Here is an 18,086-nt window from a genome sequence, read left to right as displayed (position 1 = left end):
GATTTAATCTTCAGGGGTCTCTCTCAGGGAAAGGAGGGACCATGAGGGCCTCTAACCCTAAAACACACCAGATACTCTGCTAGTTGCTAGAGATACAGAAACAAGAGATATATACTTCTCTCTATATATTATATAGAAGTGTATGCTGAATATATACAAAGGTTTTGAAAACGTGATAGCAACTGAGGAAGGGGCAGAGAAATTGGCATGTGAGACTTAAAGGAAAGTAGAGCTGTTAAGAAGCATAGGTAAAAAAATATATATTTCAGGCATAGAGGAACAGCCTGTATAAAATTACAGAGAAAAGTACTATGTGAGGAAAAACAGCCAAAGAATAAGTTTTGCTGGATTGTAGAGTTAATGAAGATGTGTATATGTATAGTAAGCCTGAAAAGGTGGGTTGGAGGCTATCTGTTAAGAGCTTTAAATACCAAATGGAAGAATTTGTACCAGGGAACCACTTGGATGTTGAACCACTGGATGTTGTTGGGCAAAGGTATGAAATGGTTTTAACTATGATTTAGGAATATCAATTTAGAAGCTTCAAGAAAGATGGATTGGAGAGGGGAGGGGCTTGAGTCAATGGACAGGGCAATAGTCTCAGAGAAACAGGAGGAGGAACCAGAATAAGTGTCTGTGAGTAGAGAAAAGAACAGATGTGAGAGATGTTGGGGATGTAGAGATGACATAATTTAGCAACTAATTGGATATGTGGAATGAGGGAGAGTGAGAAGTTGAAAATGACTGAGGTTAAGAACCTGATTGGAAAAACTGTAGTTCTCTTGACAGGAAAAGTAGTTTTTTGGTGAAGATAATGAGTTCTATTCTCATTGGGTGCTTTGAGTTGGAGACAGCAATAGGACATCTAGCTTATAATGTCCAAAGAGCAATTGGTTACATGTAACTGGACCTCAGGAGAGGGCTGGTTGTATATTTTGGAGAAATATACATACATAAATACATAACGTATTTGCACATATGCATTATATATTTGGGGGAAATCATTTCATAGTGGTAATAATTGAGCCAATTAATTCACCAAGAAAGAATGAGGTGGGAAGAGGCTTTAGGACAAAATCTTAGGGGCATATCTACATTTAGAAGATATAACTCCTTTATTTAATGAAGGAGAATGAGAAGAGCTTTAAATACCAAATGGAGGAATTTGTACCAGGGAACCACTTGAATGTTGAACCACTGGATGTTGTTGGGCAAAGGTATGAAATGGTTTTAACTATGATTTAGGAATATCAATTTAGAAGCTTCAAGAAAGATGGATTGGAGAGGGGAGGGGCTTGAGTTAATGGATCCTAAAGAAAGTAAAATCATAAATAAATCAGATTATTTAGGAGGTAAAGTCTGTCACCAAGGGTCAAATGCTACAAAGAATGAAGACTGAGAAAAAGCCATTGTTCCTTGTAAACTTTAATCAAGGGTTTAGCAGACTTGTAGATTATGCAAACATGGGAGGGATAGTTCTCCTTCTTTTTCTTCTTCCTCCTTTTTTTTTTTTTTTTTTGCTGAGGCAATTGGGGTTAAGTGATTTGCCCAGGGTCACAGAGCTAGGAAGTCTTAAGTGTCTGAGACCACATTTGACCTTGGGTCCTCTCGACTTCAGGGCTGGTGTCCTATCCACTGCACCATCTAGCTGCCCCACAGGCTAGAATTTTTGACCAAATCTAATAATTAGAAATTTAATGAGATAAACATAGAATCTTCTATTTGAACTCAAATGGGTTAAAAAATCAAATTTACAAGTTAGGAAGGAAGAGGACTGATGAGACAGGAATTCATCTGCAAAAGATCTAGGACTTTTAATTGAATTGCCAACTTAACATGAATCAACAGTGTCATATGGCAACCAAGGCTTCCAGGGATAAAGTCATGATAGTCTTGCTACATGCTATCTTAGAGCACATCTGGAGTATTGAGTTTATTATCAGGCACCTCATTATAGAAAGAATATTGATAAACTGAATTGCATCCAAAAGAGAGCAATCAGGATAATGAGTGACATATGAGGGTTCGTTGAAGGAACAGAGAGTATTTAGCCCTGATAGTGTTGGTAGGATTGTTAGGTAGAAGCAGATTTCTCTTCTTTTTGGCTCTAAAGTCAAAATGTTAAAAGAGGCAAGCAGAAGAATCTATTATGGCCTGCAACACTCTTATGCTCAACCATGTTAAAATGTAAATGTTAAATATTTAAAAACAAAAAAATACAATGAAAATTAAATGATATAAACAGATAATATTAGATTAGATAAATGATGTCAATAAGTGGTTTTCTAAGTCTCTTATTTGAGTTTGACAGCATTGACTAAGCTAAAGTAGGAAAAAAAGAGATGGAAATTGAAAAGCCTTAAATGTAAGTTTTATAAAAGGGGAAAAAAAATTTCCAAACAAATCAGTAATCAAATTTTTAAATAATTCAAATTGGAATGAACTGCCTTGAAAGGCAGTGAATTCCCTTTCATTAGATGTCTTCAAACTAAGACTAGATAGCTACCTGTCATACTTGTTAAATTATGGGATATTCTTTTTCAGGTCTGAAATTCTGTGAATTCTTATTTCCCTCACACTATACTGTTTGCTAGATTAAACTGTATATATATAGTTCATATATGAGTAATACTACTATTTTTTCATAAGATGTGGCTCTTAATTCCAATTTAGTACTTTAAAAATTAGATTTTACAAAATCTCTACAGTTTGTTTGCAGTTTATAAACTGGCTTTAGATTGCTACCAGTGATGGAAATGTGGTGGTCAGATATATCTCTTCCAGTTTTATTGAATAGAAAATTGAAGTTCAGGGAAATTGGAAATCATCTTTTAGCAAATAGTAGAAGCAAAGAAGAAAAACATGATGGGAAGGAAGTAGCCCACAAAACTGACTCTGGAATTTTCTTTATTATTTTCAGCCAGATCTAGGCACTAAAAAAATTTTGCATTCTATAATTTTTCATAATTTAAAAAACACTTTCTGTAAAGTGATTTGAATGTTATCATCTGCACTTTACAGATAAAGAAACTGAGGATCAGAAAGATGAAATGATTTATCTCCAGTCACCCAGCTGTTAAATATAAGAGCAAAGGTTTTAATTAAAATGCTCTGGCCCAGTCCAGGACATTGTCCTGCTTCTCACTGAAGTAAAGGATGGCAGGAGAAAGCAGAAATAAGTGCACTAAAACTCAAGCTTTTTTGAACACTGGAGTTCTAGGAATCAATGTTAATATTTTCTATCTTCCACTCTGAAACTCAATCAATATATATTTCTTCCTTCAATCCTCACTTCTGAGCACACAGTTGGAGGCCTAATATATTATTGAATTAAAATTTCACTTATATGTGTGAGATTTTTTATTTTTAAGCTCAGATCATCTATCAGTTAATTGAAGCATATTTCTCCACCTATTTGGGCCTCAGTTTCTCATATACAAAGTGGGATCAACAATATCTGCTTTATGTTCTCAAGATTGTGCAGGATGCTTTCTGCAGACTAGGAAATACAAAAGTCACCTGTCTCAAGGAACTTCCCCCCAGAAAATACAACCAGTATGCAAAGTCCCCTTCAAAAATGTGATCTTCCTAAAAGACTTGTTTTAATGCTCCAGATTAATAGAATCAAGTTGGCACACATTTAAGTCCTTTGAATAGAGAGGGCCACCATAAAACAAACAGAAAAGTAAGCAAAATGGATAGGAAATTAAGACACTAAATTACTGTGATATTGCATTCACTGGGCAACATAGACTGTCTTTGGAATTTTATTATGTTTCATGTACAATATTTTAAAACTATTCAGTGTAAGTTAAACTGTGATGGGAATAAAACACTTGAGATGACAACAGTAACAAAAAAGAATTTCCCCTAGTCTGGCTGAGAAAATAAGAAAAAGACACAATAGGTAGAAAATAAGATTGTAATGAACAAGAGTGAACTAAAAGGCAGAGAGGTGGCAAAATGGATAGAACATTGAACATGCTATGAAGATCTAAGTTAAAATTTTACCTCAGACACTAGCTGTCTGAGCCTGAGTAAATCACTTAACCCTTCTATGTTGTATTTTGTTCATCTGTAAAATTAAGATAATAATAGCACCTACCTCCTAGAGTTGGGAGAGCAAAATGAGATAATATTTATAAAGCCCTATACAGGATATTCCAAAAGTCTTGGTGTAGTTTTAAGCTACATAATCTTTTAAGATATCAGAAAAAGATTTTTAAAAAATGATTTAAGATATCTTAATGATTAAAAAATTAAACATTTAAGATCTTTTTTTAATTAAAGCTTTTTATTTTCAAAACATATGCATGAATAATTTTTCAACATTGATCCTTGCAGAACTTTGTGTTCCAAATTCCCCTCCTTTCCCCCTACCCATTTCCTTAGATGGCAAATAATCCAATATAAAACATTTAAGATCTTAAAAAGATTTAATAACTTAAAATTGCACTGACTTTGGGATAACCTATATACATGCTAGCTTATTATTAGTATTTAAAAATTTTTTTAAATTGTATTTTTTCCAATTATATGGAAGAAGAATTTTAACATTCATTTTTAATTAAAAAAAAAAACAATTTAGAGTTCCAAATTCTCTTTCCCTTCTTTCCCTATCCCTTTTTAAAGAAAGCAATCTTAGTTATGCAAAATATTACCATATTAACCATTTTGCAAAGGAAAATATAGACAAAAATCAAGAAAAATAAAGTTTTTAAAAAATATACTTTGATCAGCATTCAGACTCCACGAGTCTTCTGGCTGGAGGTGGATAGCATCCTTCACTATCGTCTTCATTGTCATTTCCTTAACCAGGGCTGAGCTCCCACTACTACCTCTGCTTGATGGGATGCCGTTCTCTAAAGCAGGGGTCCTGAACCTTTTTTTTTTTTTTTATCATGGCTCTTTTGGTTATCGGGTGAAGTCTGTGTACCCCTTCTCAGAATTTTGCTTTTGGATGCACAAAATAAAAGGCAGCTAAGTAGTGCAGTGGATAGAGCAGAAAGAGCTGAGCTCAAATGTAGCCTCAGAAACAAGCTGTGTGACTCTGGGCAATAACTTAACCTTTGTGTCTCAGTTTCCTCAGCTGCAAAATAGGAATAACAAGAGCACCTTCCTTTGAGGATCGTGTGAGGATCGTGTAATCAAATGAGATTATTTGGAATTCACTTAGCACAATTCCTGGCACATAATAGGCACCTGGCCCATTTAATTGATACTTATTTCTTTCCTAAAATATATAGGATTGCAAAAGTGAATCAATTAAGTAGAAATAAAATTATAATTATTTTTACTATCCAAATCCAGGGATCCCATGACATCTATCCATAAATCCTTTGAGGATCTGTGGAATCCAGGTTAAGACCTCCTGCTTCTCATCTCCAATCATATATTATGGACGAGGCAATGTATAAATGTATAAAATATATTGGGCTGGGGAAGCCTCCTGGAATCGTTTAAAGTTCTTTGCGGTGGGTTTCATTATCTGTGAGGGCACCTGGGCAAGGTACTTGTCTCCAGAGGCAACACGCCGGCCAGTTGGCCATGTCCCGCGAAGGCTTGGGAGGAGGCAGCTCCTGGTCCTCCCAACCCCCTCCAGCCAGACGGAAGAATCTTCCACCTGCCTCTCTAAGTGGGAAGGGCGTCTGGAATTTCAGGGTCATTTTGGGCTCCCAGCGGCTCTCCATTCAGGAAAAGGGTAAGCTCCGATGCCCCTCTGTGGTTCTGAGTGGAATGGTTCTAGCGGACAGCGTGGGGCAGAGGCAGTGATGAGGGAGGGAGGGAGATGCTCTGTGAGCGTGTGGGTGTCCGGGCGCGTGTGGGTGATGGTGATTCGCTGGGATTCTTCTCTCAGTGGGTGGGATACTGGGAATGAAGTCGGGATAACCATAGTTCAAATCCAGCTTCAGACACTTACTAGTTTACTACTTAGGACAAGTCCCTTACCTCCTATCTGCCTAAGGTTCTCTCCCAGATGTTTATTTTTTCTCTCCTTAATCCTCGCAGGGGTCCTCAAACTTTTTAAATAGGGGGCCAGTTCACTGTCCCTCAGATTGTTGGAGGGCCGGACTATAGTAAAAACAAAAACTTTGTTTTGTGGGCCTTTAAATAAAGAAACTTCATAGCCCTGGGTGAGGGGATAAACATCCTAGCTGCTGCATCTGGCCGGTGGGCTGTAGTTTGAGGACCCCTCCGAGGGTCCCTCTAAAAATCCCTCCCTTATCCTCTCCTCCTCCCTAACCCCTTAGCCTCTTATTTCTTCTTGAATTTAGTCTTTTATACCCTTCTAGATATAGTTCCCTCTTTCCAATGAGATCAGGGTTCCAGGACTACCAGCCCTCCTGCCCTGTCTAATTCTTCTGTGTCAGTTCTTCCTCTCACTCCTCTTTTGTATAACTACTCTTTTTAGATTTTTGCTTTTTAGAATCACATCATAGTCGCTCTACCTCAGTCTGTCTTTAGAGCTACTGAATTACTAATGACAATTTTAAGACATATGGTTTATATTTCCACATTTAAAAACCACACTCTACTCAACTGAAAAAAAATGGGCATAAAAAGAGTGCCTATCTTGCAGGGTTGTTTTGAAGACAAAAAAAAAGATAATATTGTTAAAGCACTTTTCAAACCTTAATATATATATATATATTCTAGCTACTATCATTACTACTATTATTGCTGTTATTATAATTATCATTCAATGACCTTTCCCTTTTTGATTTGAGAGAACAGGAAGCTTGTCACATGAGATCCATCTTCTTTGGGTTATTTAAAAATTGGGAGTAGGGAGGAGACAGGGAAAAAAAAACATTATATACAAATGCTAGCTACTATCATTACTATTATTATTGCTATTACTATAATTATCATTCAATGACCCTTCTATTTTTGATCTGAGGGCACATGCTAAGAATTGGGAAAGAACTTGAAACTTGTCACATGAGCTCCATTCTCCTTGGGTTATTTAAAAATTGGGAATAGTGGAGACAGGAGGACAGGGGGAAAAAAAAGTGATCCACAACACATTTCTGTACTCTGACCCACTTCTAGATATAGTTTACCCACAACAGTATTCACAATTTCCTTCAATATAGGATCTAGACAGGGAATTCTGTGGAATTGCTTTGGGATTAATGGCCTAATTTCACTATCAAAAAAACCTCAGTTTAGTTTTCCTCTTATACAAGTAAATCCCATCTGCAGCAGAGGGCCTGAGACTCAAAGGATTCTCTCTGCTTCATTGGAGAAAACTATTCTAGGAAGGCTTGCTGGATTGACATTCACAGTACCTAGGTTTGATTCCTAGCTTCATTACTTACTACTTTACAGGCAAGTCAGATAATCTTTTTTTTATGTTTTAATCTTCTCTTCTGTAAAATGAAGGGATGGGATGGGATATCTAAAGACCCTTCTCCTTCTAAAGCCCATCACCTTATCTGCTTCCTTCTAAAGTAATCTGCAGTTAGCTCTTTCCAAGATTTCAATTCATATGTATTTTATATGAATTTCTTTATATGAATAATATTCATATATTATTATATTCACAGATATTTTACATATTTTGCATGTTCATATCCTGTCTTGGATAGGAGAGGTCCAGGAAATAATTTAAATATCAAAAAAACAAAAACAAAACCCTTGATCACTATCTTTATATGGAAGGATAGTGTTTGTTCAGGAAGGTCTACGTGTGCTGTCTGGGTTCAGATCTGAAGTGTCCCTTGTGATGGAAGTGACAAGTCAATTCCTATCATTGACTTAAGTATCCCTTGTCAGACAAGGGACAAGTTAATTCCCATTGAGTCTCAGTTTGCTCATTGATAAATTGAATAGATTGGATTCAATGACCTTAGAAGGCCCCTTCTGTATCTCCAAGACTGATACTCAACTCCTCATGTTATTTCAGGCCAGCAATTTCCCATTGGAGTTCTTCAGTTCCTCTTCTGCAAAATGTCATGAGAGGTTCTCCAAGTTCCCCTTTAGGCCAGCATTCTCTGGTTTTATTTGGGAATGTTTTTTGTGGTGTTTTTTTAGCCTGCTTTCACTGCTGAATTTCATTGCTGGCCTTTGGGTCGCCTTGTTTCTACAAGTCAGTTACTGTGTGTATGTATGTCAGCATGGGAGGGAGTCTACACCTGTCTCCCGGTTTCTATATAGGTTTGAGTCTCTTACTATCTGTCTCTGGGTCCCAAAGGATGTATGGGCTGGGGCTTAGTACAGCTGAATCTTCTTTCATGCACTTTTTCTTTCTAAGCTAAGAATACAGGAAGCTCAAGTGTGAAACCCAAGTCATCGAAAATACCACACGGCCTGTCGTCATCGAGTTAGACCAGTGAAGAGCCAGGGACTCCAGAGAGGAAACAAATTCGAGAGAAAAGGGGGAACCAGAAGGAGAGACAAGAAGGAATTGTAATACAAGAAGTAAGCGGCAGGCAGAAAATCGCAATGGTGGAGAGATGGGTGAGGTGATAGTCAAGCAAGGTTTCCTGTACTTTCAGCAGCAGCAGACTTTTGGGAAGGTAAGGAGGGGTCCCGGAATGGTTTGGGCGCAGGGTTGCTACAGGGGGCCTCCCTGGGTGCCCCAGACCCATGTGAACAGCCAGATCTTAGCGTCTAGAGTCGCGTTCCCAGGGAATTGGTCACTTTCTTCTCTCAAGTCTTCTGACCCAGTTTGTCTCCTTTATTGTGGTGTGAGTGCCAGCTGCCTTAGTGGAGAGAAAAAAGGGTAAATCCAAGGATCCCTCCTCCTCTTAGTCATTTATTTTGCTGGAAGGTGGGGGGACAGGCTGGCTCAGGGGTGATTGGGATTAGGGATAGCATCTCTCTTCACTACCTTGGAGAGGAATTTCTATCTTGATTTTCCTATTGGTGCCTGGATTCCCAGAAGTTCCTTTTTTGAGGAAAGAAGAGAGAGAGGGGTCCAGGAGAGTTGAGGAAAGTTCCCTGAACCTGCATGCTTTTGTGGGAGTCTGCCCAGAACTGGAGGGTTCAACTCTAGGTTCTCCCTCCGCTTCCTCCTTCCTTCCTTGGAGCTTGGGGCCTGAATGGCTCCGGATTTTTTGCTTCGGTTCCGATCTCTCTCTGTGTCTGAGCCATGATCTATCTGTGTGGGTTCTCTTTCGGTGTGTGTCTGAAGATTTTTCCATTTGACTGCCTTCCTCACCTTCTCTCAAGCTGGCTTTTGCCTCTCCGTTGGTTTTGCCCTCAACCCACCGATCCCTGTGTGTGTCTGATTCTCACAGCCCCTGCTGTTCATCTCTTTCATTGGTAGCGGCTGTGGCTGCTGGGGGGTTATTTCTCCTCTGCCTCTTTTCGAAAAATTGCCCCTTAGTCTTAGTCCTGCTATCACCGCGGCGGCCGGGCTTCCGTGGTTCTGTTAACTGCGTCCTCCATCACCTGTCCCTCTTTGTCTCACCCTGACCTAGAAGTGGCGGCGTTTCTGGGCCGTGCTCTACGGAGAGTCCAGCTGTTCCTTAGCCCGGCTGGAGCTTCAGGAAGGCCCAGAGAAACCCCGGCGAGGGGAGGCTGCTCGGAAAGTCATCCGGCTCAGCGACTGCTTGCGGGCAGCGGAGGCTGGCGGGGAGGCCGGCAGCCCCAAGGACACCAGTCCCTTCTTGCTGGAGACCACTGAGCGCCTCTGCCTTCTGGCTGCTCCCACTCTGGAGCGCAGCGAATGGCTCCAAGCCATTTGTCACCTGGCTTTTCCGGTGAGGAGCACCGGGGTTGGGTCCTGAGTGCGCCGGGCTCGGAGCTCCCCAAGGGCGATTTCGGTGTCCCGCCCAGGAACACTGGGGAGGAGGAGACGGGACTAGGATGCCCGGGGAAGTAGCGGATTAAATCGGGGACCGTCTAGGAGATTAGAGGGATAGCTAGTGTGGAGGCCGGTAGCTTGGATGGGGAGAAATGGGCCCAGAGAAGAGAAATTGTGACTATTTGGAGGTTTGGGACCAGGTTGAAGTGGCTCTTGGTGAACTTTTGCCCCTTTTCTGCAGTTGCAGAGAATAGAGCGGAGGGAGCCAGTAGGGCAGGAAGACGCGGCTTCAAAGCAGCATGCCTTGCCATGCATGGAAGAGAATGTCCTGTATAGCAGTGCACCCTCAGGTGAGAGGGAGCTGGCCAGACCCCCAGGAGTTCTCAGGGCTAGAATGCTCCCTGAGTGTGAGGGCCAAGGGTCAAAGGATTGGGGGAGGGGCGGGGCAGGCTTCCGGCCTGCGGTTCTCTGGCTTGGCCCTCTGCTTGGCCTCTCAGTCACCCTCCCCTTCGCCCCACTTATCTTTAGCTCACCATCACATCCGGGTGTGGTCCAGAGGAGGGGTGGGGGTGGGGACCAGAAGCAAGATCAGTCCAAGGTGCACGCTCCACCTTGGCCCAGGCCCTCTCCCCCGGCTCTGCTAGTCCCAGCCTATGGGAAGGCCACGGGGAGGGTGGGGGGTCCTTCTGAAACCCTGCCTTTTCCTGATTTGGGGGGGTTGTGTTACCCCTGCAGTCTCTATGACAGCCCAAGCCCTCTTTCTTCTTCCCTTTCCCCAGTGCACCCACCCTCTCTCCCCCAGTAAATGAGGGCCCTCGGAAGAGGACAGGTGGAGACCCCTGGCAGGCTTTCCCCAGGGTACCAGCTTGTACCTAGAATGAGCAGAGCTCGGGACAAGGGCTGTACTTGCAGCTGGGCCCCCTGGATGGGAGTTGGAAGGCTTTAAACCACTGGGGGTTCTGGCAGCGTCAGTGGCAGCAGCTGCAGGAAGGATGTGGGCTTGAAGCTTGGAGTGGATGTGGCTGGGCTTGATGCTTGCTGGGGTGGATGTGTCAGGCTGAGAAGAGGGACTCTGCTGGAAGAGCCGGGGGATGTGGACTTGTTCAGAGAGAGTCTTCTTTCAGGAGAGTTGGGGGAAGACCATTGCTCTAAGGACCTTCTGTGTCCCTCAGAGTAGAGGACTAACTCTAGTTTATCCCCAATATCCTCTTTTTTCATCATTTTTTGATATCATTTGTTTTTATACACCTTTATTTTAAAAGAAATTTGGTCCTCTCTTCTGTTTTTTTTTTTTTTTTTTAAACAGCGTCTGCATTTCTCAATATATCTATCTCCTTATTTGGGAGTGATCCATTATAACAGAGCAAAATAAGAGAAAAAACATTTAAAAAGTGATTCAGCAAAACTAACCCAACACATCACCTGAATCTAATATTACGTGTAGTTTTCCACATCCGTGATTCCCACTTCCTCTGCACCTGTCATATTTCTTCTCTGGGGCTAAGGATGATTAGTAGCATTTTTGGTAGCCTTTTCACTATGGCCTCTTTACTCTCAGTAGTGACCTTGAAGAAGGATTTTGTCGTGACTGTGAGACGCACAGAAGCAAGTGAGCGGTGCCGACTTCAGGGGTCTTATAAACTTCGGGCAGGAGAAACTGCCCTAGAGCTTCGGAGCGGCCCCGAACCAGGCAACGTACTGTATACTTGGCCCTATAGATTCCTTCGACGATTTGGGAGGGATAAGGTAATAGAAGGCTCTTCTCTCTGAAGGGGGATGGGACATGATGAGAAATTTTGGGGAGGAAGAACGTAAAGTGGGAGAAGAGAATTGATTGAGAATTACAGAAAATTTAAGGAAAAGGAGGATTAGAGAAATGGGAAGTATGGGCAAAGATGGGAGGGAAATCAAAATATGTTAGAGAAGGAAAAAAGAAGGAAAAAACATATGTTGGAGAAGGAAGAGGAAAAAGAGGCAGGAAATATATTAGAGTGAGAAGAGTAGAATGAATAAGCAAGAGAGCAGGTGAGAAAGTGAAAAGGGAGATGTATGGGAAAGCAATAAGGAAAGAAAGATGAAGAAGAGAAAGTGAAGGAGAGGTAGAAAGTTAGGACTGGTAGAGGAGGTAAAGGGAGAGAAAATTGGAAAGAAGGAATTCAGGGAAGAGAGTATACATGCTGGGGGCATGGGCAGAACTATAAGTAGTCATTTTTGTTTTGGGCCAACCACTACAAACCACTTGGGACAAATAGCATCCTCAGTTAAGGATGAAACCAGGACACTGCCTGGTGTGGGGAAAGCAGACACACCTCAGACGCATGTATGAGACTATTCTAAGCAAGGTTGCAACGGGGATGAGGGCAGAAACTCATCCTGGTCCATCCGGCAGCCTTTTTTTTTTTTTTTTTTTTAATGAGCTATTTTATTCTTTTTTTTTTTTTTTTTCTTTGCTGAGGCAATTAGGGTTAAGTGACTTGCCCAGGGTCACACAGCCAGGACGTGCTAAGTGTCTGAGGTCAAATTTGAACTCAGGTCCTCCTGACTTCTGGGCTGGTGCTCTATCCATTGAACCACCTAAACTAGTGGTTCTCAAGCTTTTGTTTTCAGTATCTTTACCCTATTAAAAATTATTGAAGATCTCTCCAAAGAGTTTTTGCTTATCTGGATTATATTTATAGACATTTACCATGTTGGAAATAAAAACTACTTTTGAATTTGTAGACCCTCTAAAAGGGTTTCAGAGATCCCCAGGATTCTCTAGACCATACTTTGAGAACCACTGACCTAAACCCTGTTGTTTCTATATTACTCTAAATTTCTACCCTAAGCTGGAAAAAATGCCTCATCCTCCAATTTACCTTAGTAACTGCTCTGGGCATGCAAAACAAAAGGAGATCAGATCTTATAGGGAGATGAGAAATGGCAGATTGGAGAGGCAAACCAATAACTAACTATGCTCTTACTCCCACCTCAACCTCTAGGTCACGTTTTCCTTTGAGGCAGGCCGGCGCTGTGCCTCAGGAGAAGGGAACTTTGAATTTGAAACCCGTAAGGGCAATGAGATCTTTCTGGCTCTTGAGGATGCTATTTCTGCCCAGAAGAACTCTGCCTCTTTTGGAACCTCTGCTCAACCCACTTTAGCTGTATCGTCCTTACCACTACTTGAAAGCCCATATTCCCGGCCTCATGACTCTATCCCCCCACCATCCCCAACCATTCCATCTTCCTCCCGTTATCCCAGAGCCCCAGAAGGGGAGTACGCTGTTCCCTTTGATTCCGTGGCCAGGGCCCTGCTCGGGAAAAGCTCCAGAGAAGCACTGGCTCCCCCATCTTGTTCCTCGGGGGACCCACTCTATGACTGCATCGAGGAGCGATTGTCACATCACCCCGATCACATCTACGATGAACCTGAAGGAGTGGCTGCCCTCTCCCTCTATGACAGCCCCCAGGAACCCCAGGGTGAGGCTTGGAGGACACAGGCCATGGCCGATGATGGTCCCTCACGGCCCTATCAGGCTGGTCTGAGTGACTTTTTGGGGGCTGCCCTGTCTGGATGGTCTGAGGGAGCTGAGTACGACAATGTGATCCTTAAAAGGAACCCAAAGTAATAGCAGACAGAGAACCCAGTGAGTACGGCCCTCAGGATGCTCATGGGTCGGCAGCAGTAACTGAGGGGTGGGAAAGGGGAAGAAGGAGTCCAATTGGTTCTTTCTCTTCCAGTCTTCTCTTGTGGCCCCTCCTGGATGCAGAAAGACCCCCCTCCCACCCTAGGAGAACAGAAAATTCCTCTTTAGGCTCCGAGCATCCAGCATTTTCAGGATGACTCAACATCCTGAAGCAAGAAGGGTACCATGGAAAGAGCCACACCCAGTTACTCTCCTCCTTCTCCTCCTCCTCCTCCTCCTCTTCCTCTTTCCTCCCCTCCCCCAGGAACTGTCACCCTAAAACAGGGTTTTTCTTCCTTCCCTTATCTCTTAGTTTGTACCCACTTCCTGCAAGTGGGGGGGGGGATCCTCCTGCATTGTAGGAGTCTCATGGTCAGCCCCTTCCTTGGTAAAGAGGAAGATGGCTACATTTTTCTGTGATTCTTGGACATTTCTCTAGTAATAAAACCTGTCTCTGAAATGTCTATGTGTGGCATGAGTACTGTGGGGAAGGTAAGAGGTATAGTTCTGCCAAGGAAAGTATTTGCTGCTGAGAGTTCCATCAAAGTGCTCCCTAGGAAAGGAAGCATGGTAAGTGCTCTTCTGACCTTGGCATCCGAGGGCCCAATTCCATTCCTACTCCTGATGTCTCTTACTGTCTATGTGACCCCAGTTATATCATTTAAACTCCTCAGTGTCCTCCAGTGTAAAATGAGGTGGTTAGATTAGATAGCTTCTCATGTCCCTTCTACCTCTAAATCAGTTCATCAGTATGAATTCTTGAGTCTTCCGTGAATGACTCAGTATCCTGAGGCTCCAGAAGGCCACAGAATTGAAACAACAGAAGAGTCTAAGTGCTCTGGTCATCTGCAAACATCAGAGTTATTTCTAGGCAAAATGTTGTGTAGTGCAGAATTTTTTTTTAAAACCATTTTTATGTGTTGGATCCTTTGAGCAGTCTAGTAAAGCCTATGAATCTTTTCTTAGAATTATTTTTAAATGATTAAAGGAAATGCTAAATTTCAGTTAGAAGTTAGTGAAAATAAAGAAATAATTTTCTTTTCTCATCTAAGTTCATGGACCTTCTCCTCCCAAAATTGATCCAGGATGCATGGATGCCTAATTAAGAATCCATGAACACTGGGTCAGGACTTAGGAAACTTGGGTTCTGGTTCTGCCTCTGCTGTTACCTTATCTATGAACTTTGATAAGTCGATTTCCCTTTCTGGGTCTCAGTTTTCTCATCTGTAAAAATTAGAAGTGTTGGATAATATGATCTCTAAGATTTTTTCCATCTCCAACACACTGTGATTCTACTAGTATGAAAAGATTTGATTGAAGTCATTAGGTTTTTTTCTCCAAGGGTCAGTAGTCTTTTACTTCTCCTCTCTAACAGTGGACTGAATTGATGTGAAAGGAATTTCAGATATGAACTCAATAGGTAAGGATTGTGGCTTTCTTCAGATTCCTGAACCATACCATTAGCCAGCTATTTATTTTGCCCATCATAAGCCAATCATGATTGACACTCTTCAGGTCTAGTTCAGTATGTCACCTTTCTGCCACTTTAGTGTACATTCTTACTACCTCTCCTTTAGATGATACAACAGGCTTCTAATTGGTCTCCCCAAGTCTTCTTACTCTAGTCTATCATTCAGCTGCCAAAGTGATTTCCCAAAAGTATAAGTCAGACCAGGTCACCTTCCTCTCCTACTGGACAAACTTCAGTACCTTCCTAAGAGAAAATATTTTTTTCTGTCTCTAAAAGCTCTTTGCAATATGACCCCTTCCTATCTTTCCAGTTTTTGTACACATTATTTCTGTCCGTGCACTCTCTGGTTTAATCATACCAGTTTACTTGTTGTTCCTCCCATAAAATGCCCCATTTCCCATCACTCTGCCTGTCTTCCATATCCCAAGAATACTCTTTCTTTTCACCTTTGGCTCCTTCCAAATTCACCTCAAGCAATAGTTCCTACTGAAAACTTTCCCAGTTGCCCCACTGTTAGTTCCCTCCCATCCAAGGTTATTTTTTAGGTTCCCTGTATATATCTATTTATGTACACGTAATCTCTCCCATTAGAATCTAAGTTTCTTGAGGGCAAGGGCTGGTTTACATTTTTCCTTTTTATTTCCAGTTTTTGGTATAGCATCTCTCACCTAGTATGTGCTTAATTAATACTTGTGGATTGATCGATAGAGAGTAGGTGGGTTTATGTTTTGCCAAGTGCTCTCGCCCCCAAGTATGGGACCCTTTCTCTTTTTCCTGGGTTCTTCCTTGTGGCTTCCAGTTGAAGATGTTATCCTAGCGATTTCCACTGGACATCAGTCCAGGTGGTAGTCCCACCAAAGTCCAGAAGGGGCCAGTGTTGGATCATGGTAGAAACTACTGGGGGCTCAACAGCTGCTTGGGGATTTGGTCCAGGAAAAAGCGGCCATCACAACTTCATGAACATGCATTCAGGAGCTAGCTACTGCAGATCCATAAAACCAGATCTAAAAGCCTGGAGGACTCTGCCTCCAAGCTGCTGCCTGCCTTTCTCATCCCATCACCTACCCCCTAAGACTCACACCGAAAATCAGGATTCCTACTGTGTGTGTGTGTGTGTTTACTTAATTTATGAATTTCCCCTCCCTGTTTTTTGATTTTCCTTTCCTTTCTGTTTCAAATCAGGGGAGGAGGAGCAAAATGGGTGCAAAGAGGTGGAGGATAGTAGACTGGGAAAATTGGGAGAATCAACAAAATAATGGGACATCATTATTAAGGAATGCTTATATCATGCCCTCCTATCCTGGTTCAGTACCTTTGTTGTATTATGGTGCAGTGTTCCAGTGCTGATGCTGTGTTGTTCTCTTGTGTTGAATCCTGGCCAACTAGTACAATGAATAGAGCAAGACACCTTGGAGTCAGGGGACTTGAGTGCAAATCCTGTCTCAAGACACTTAATAGTGGTGTGACTCTGGATGAGCTGCTCACCTCTGTCTCACTTTTCATGTCTGTGAAATGGGGATAATAATAGTATTTACTTCCCCAAAGGTTATTGCTGGGGTAAAATAAGAAAACAGTTATAAAGCAAGTTTTACAATGCTATATGAAGGCTATTATATCCCAGTGTCCTGTTTTGGGAATGTTTCATTTGAAGTCCTGCTGCCGTATCCTTCCCCAGTTTTCTGGTGTTTTATCCCGGTGTTGTTTCCTCATGTTGTGTCTCAGACCTGTGTTTTGGTGCTTTGCCCTGGCTTTGTGTCCTGGCTCTGGATCCTGTTGCTGTGTTCCAGTGTTGCCTCCTGGCACTGTGCCGCATCACTGAAACCTGGCACTTGTCCTGGGGCTGAGTCCCAGGGCTGTAATACTGGATCCTAATGCAGAGTCTTGGGGCTGTGTCCTGCTGTTACCAAATTTAGAACCAGAAGGGATCTTTGAGGTCATCTCCTCCAACAGCATTTTATAGTTGAGGCAACTGAGATCCAGAGATGAACTATTTTTTTTTTTTCAGTCATACAGGTGGTAAGTGGCAGAACAGGTGGCTTGGTGGAGAGAGTACAGGGCCTGGAATTAGGAAGTCCTGAGTTTAAATGTGATCTCAGCTGTGTGTCACTGGATAAGTGACTTAACCCTGTCTGCCTCACTTTCCCCAACTGTAAAATCAACTGGAGAAGGAAATGGCCAACCACTCTAGTATCTCTGCCAAGAAAATCCCAGATAGGGTCATGGAGAGTTGGACATGACTGAACAAACAGCTCTAACTCCAAAGCCAGACCTCTTCTTTATGTCATGTAGCCTCTCATATATTGGAGTTTTATCTCAACAGTATATTCTGAGGTTAAGCCTTGATGCTATAGTCTTGTGGCTTTGTGGCTTTAGTTCCTGGAGTCCTCTTGACGCTTATGGGGTCCCTGAATACACACACACACACACACACACACACACACACACATAATAGGTATTAGTTGACTTTCAGTCAACACATAAGCTCCCAGAAAAGTGTATATTTTTAGTAAACCAGTCAAAAAGAACACATTAGCTCAAAACAAAAGACATTAAATTAAATATTTTGACTGATTAAGTGACAAGCAAAGATCCCCTCCTCCCCATACACACAGGTGTGCCTTCTCTAATAGATTCCCTGCATGGGAAGAGTACATGCATAGCAGAGACCTGCTTGGTCAAAGCACAGGAGTGAAGGGGTATCATGCACAGACCATACTGGCCAGGGAATACGCGAAGGGACACCTGCAGTGATCACTTTTGATTCAGGGAATGTGTATAGCCTGGGCGTATGTATAGAAGCACACACAGAGGGATGAATGTGACCAGGACACATGTGTAGTTTATATCTCCACTGATTCAGAGCTCATGATCTGTTCTAGGAGTGTAATTATGTTGCTCTCTGAGAAGTATTATGTTTCTTCTTATTAGGTATCTGCCCCTGTCTCTAGTGTTCACAGTATTACTGCCTTATGCCATCTTTTGATTTTTTTTGTCCATTTCAGGCCATTTGTAGCTCTCTGCTACAAATCTGAGTGTTCTCTCCCCCTCCTTCTCTCTCTCTCTCTCTCCCTCTCTCCCTCTCTCTCTCTCTCTCTCTCTCTCTCTCTCTCTCTCTCTCTCTCTCTCTCTCTCTCTTTTCCTTTCTCTCTCTTTCTCTATCTCCCCCTCCCTCCCTTTCTCTCTCTTTCTCTGTCTC

The 18,086-nt window shown here is 42.2% G+C and overlaps 1 protein-coding gene across 3 annotated transcripts; it reads left to right on the top strand.

Annotated features, from left to right (window-relative positions):
- The first annotated feature begins 8,190 nt into the window (after positions 1 to 8,190).
- On the top strand, positions 8,191 to 13,879 carry DOK2 (docking protein 2). Of its 3 annotated transcripts, XM_051975663.1 has the most exons (6): positions 8,197 to 8,522; positions 9,429 to 9,710; positions 9,996 to 10,104; positions 11,313 to 11,500; positions 12,736 to 13,213; positions 13,475 to 13,879. In XM_051975663.1, exons 1-6 carry the CDS (start codon positions 8,460 to 8,462, stop codon positions 13,546 to 13,548), a joined length of 1,194 nt encoding a protein of 397 aa, XP_051831623.1. In that variant the 5' UTR covers positions 8,197 to 8,459; the 3' UTR covers positions 13,549 to 13,879. The 3 variants fall into 3 exon arrangements, with proteins under 3 accessions (XP_051831622.1, XP_051831621.1, XP_051831623.1); XM_051975662.1 differs by having other exon boundaries at positions 8,191 to 8,522; positions 11,316 to 11,500; positions 12,736 to 13,879; XM_051975661.1 differs by having other exon boundaries at positions 8,191 to 8,522; positions 12,736 to 13,879.
- Positions 13,880 to 18,086: the final 4,207 nt, after the last annotated feature.

Source organism: Antechinus flavipes, chromosome 2 (assembly GCF_016432865.1).
Source record: "Antechinus flavipes isolate AdamAnt ecotype Samford, QLD, Australia chromosome 2, AdamAnt_v2, whole genome shotgun sequence".
In the NCBI taxonomy this organism is placed as follows: domain Eukaryota; kingdom Metazoa; phylum Chordata; class Mammalia; order Dasyuromorphia; family Dasyuridae; genus Antechinus; species Antechinus flavipes.
Note: the sequence above shows the minus strand (reverse complement) of the source record. Positions and strands in the feature narration are given on the sequence as shown.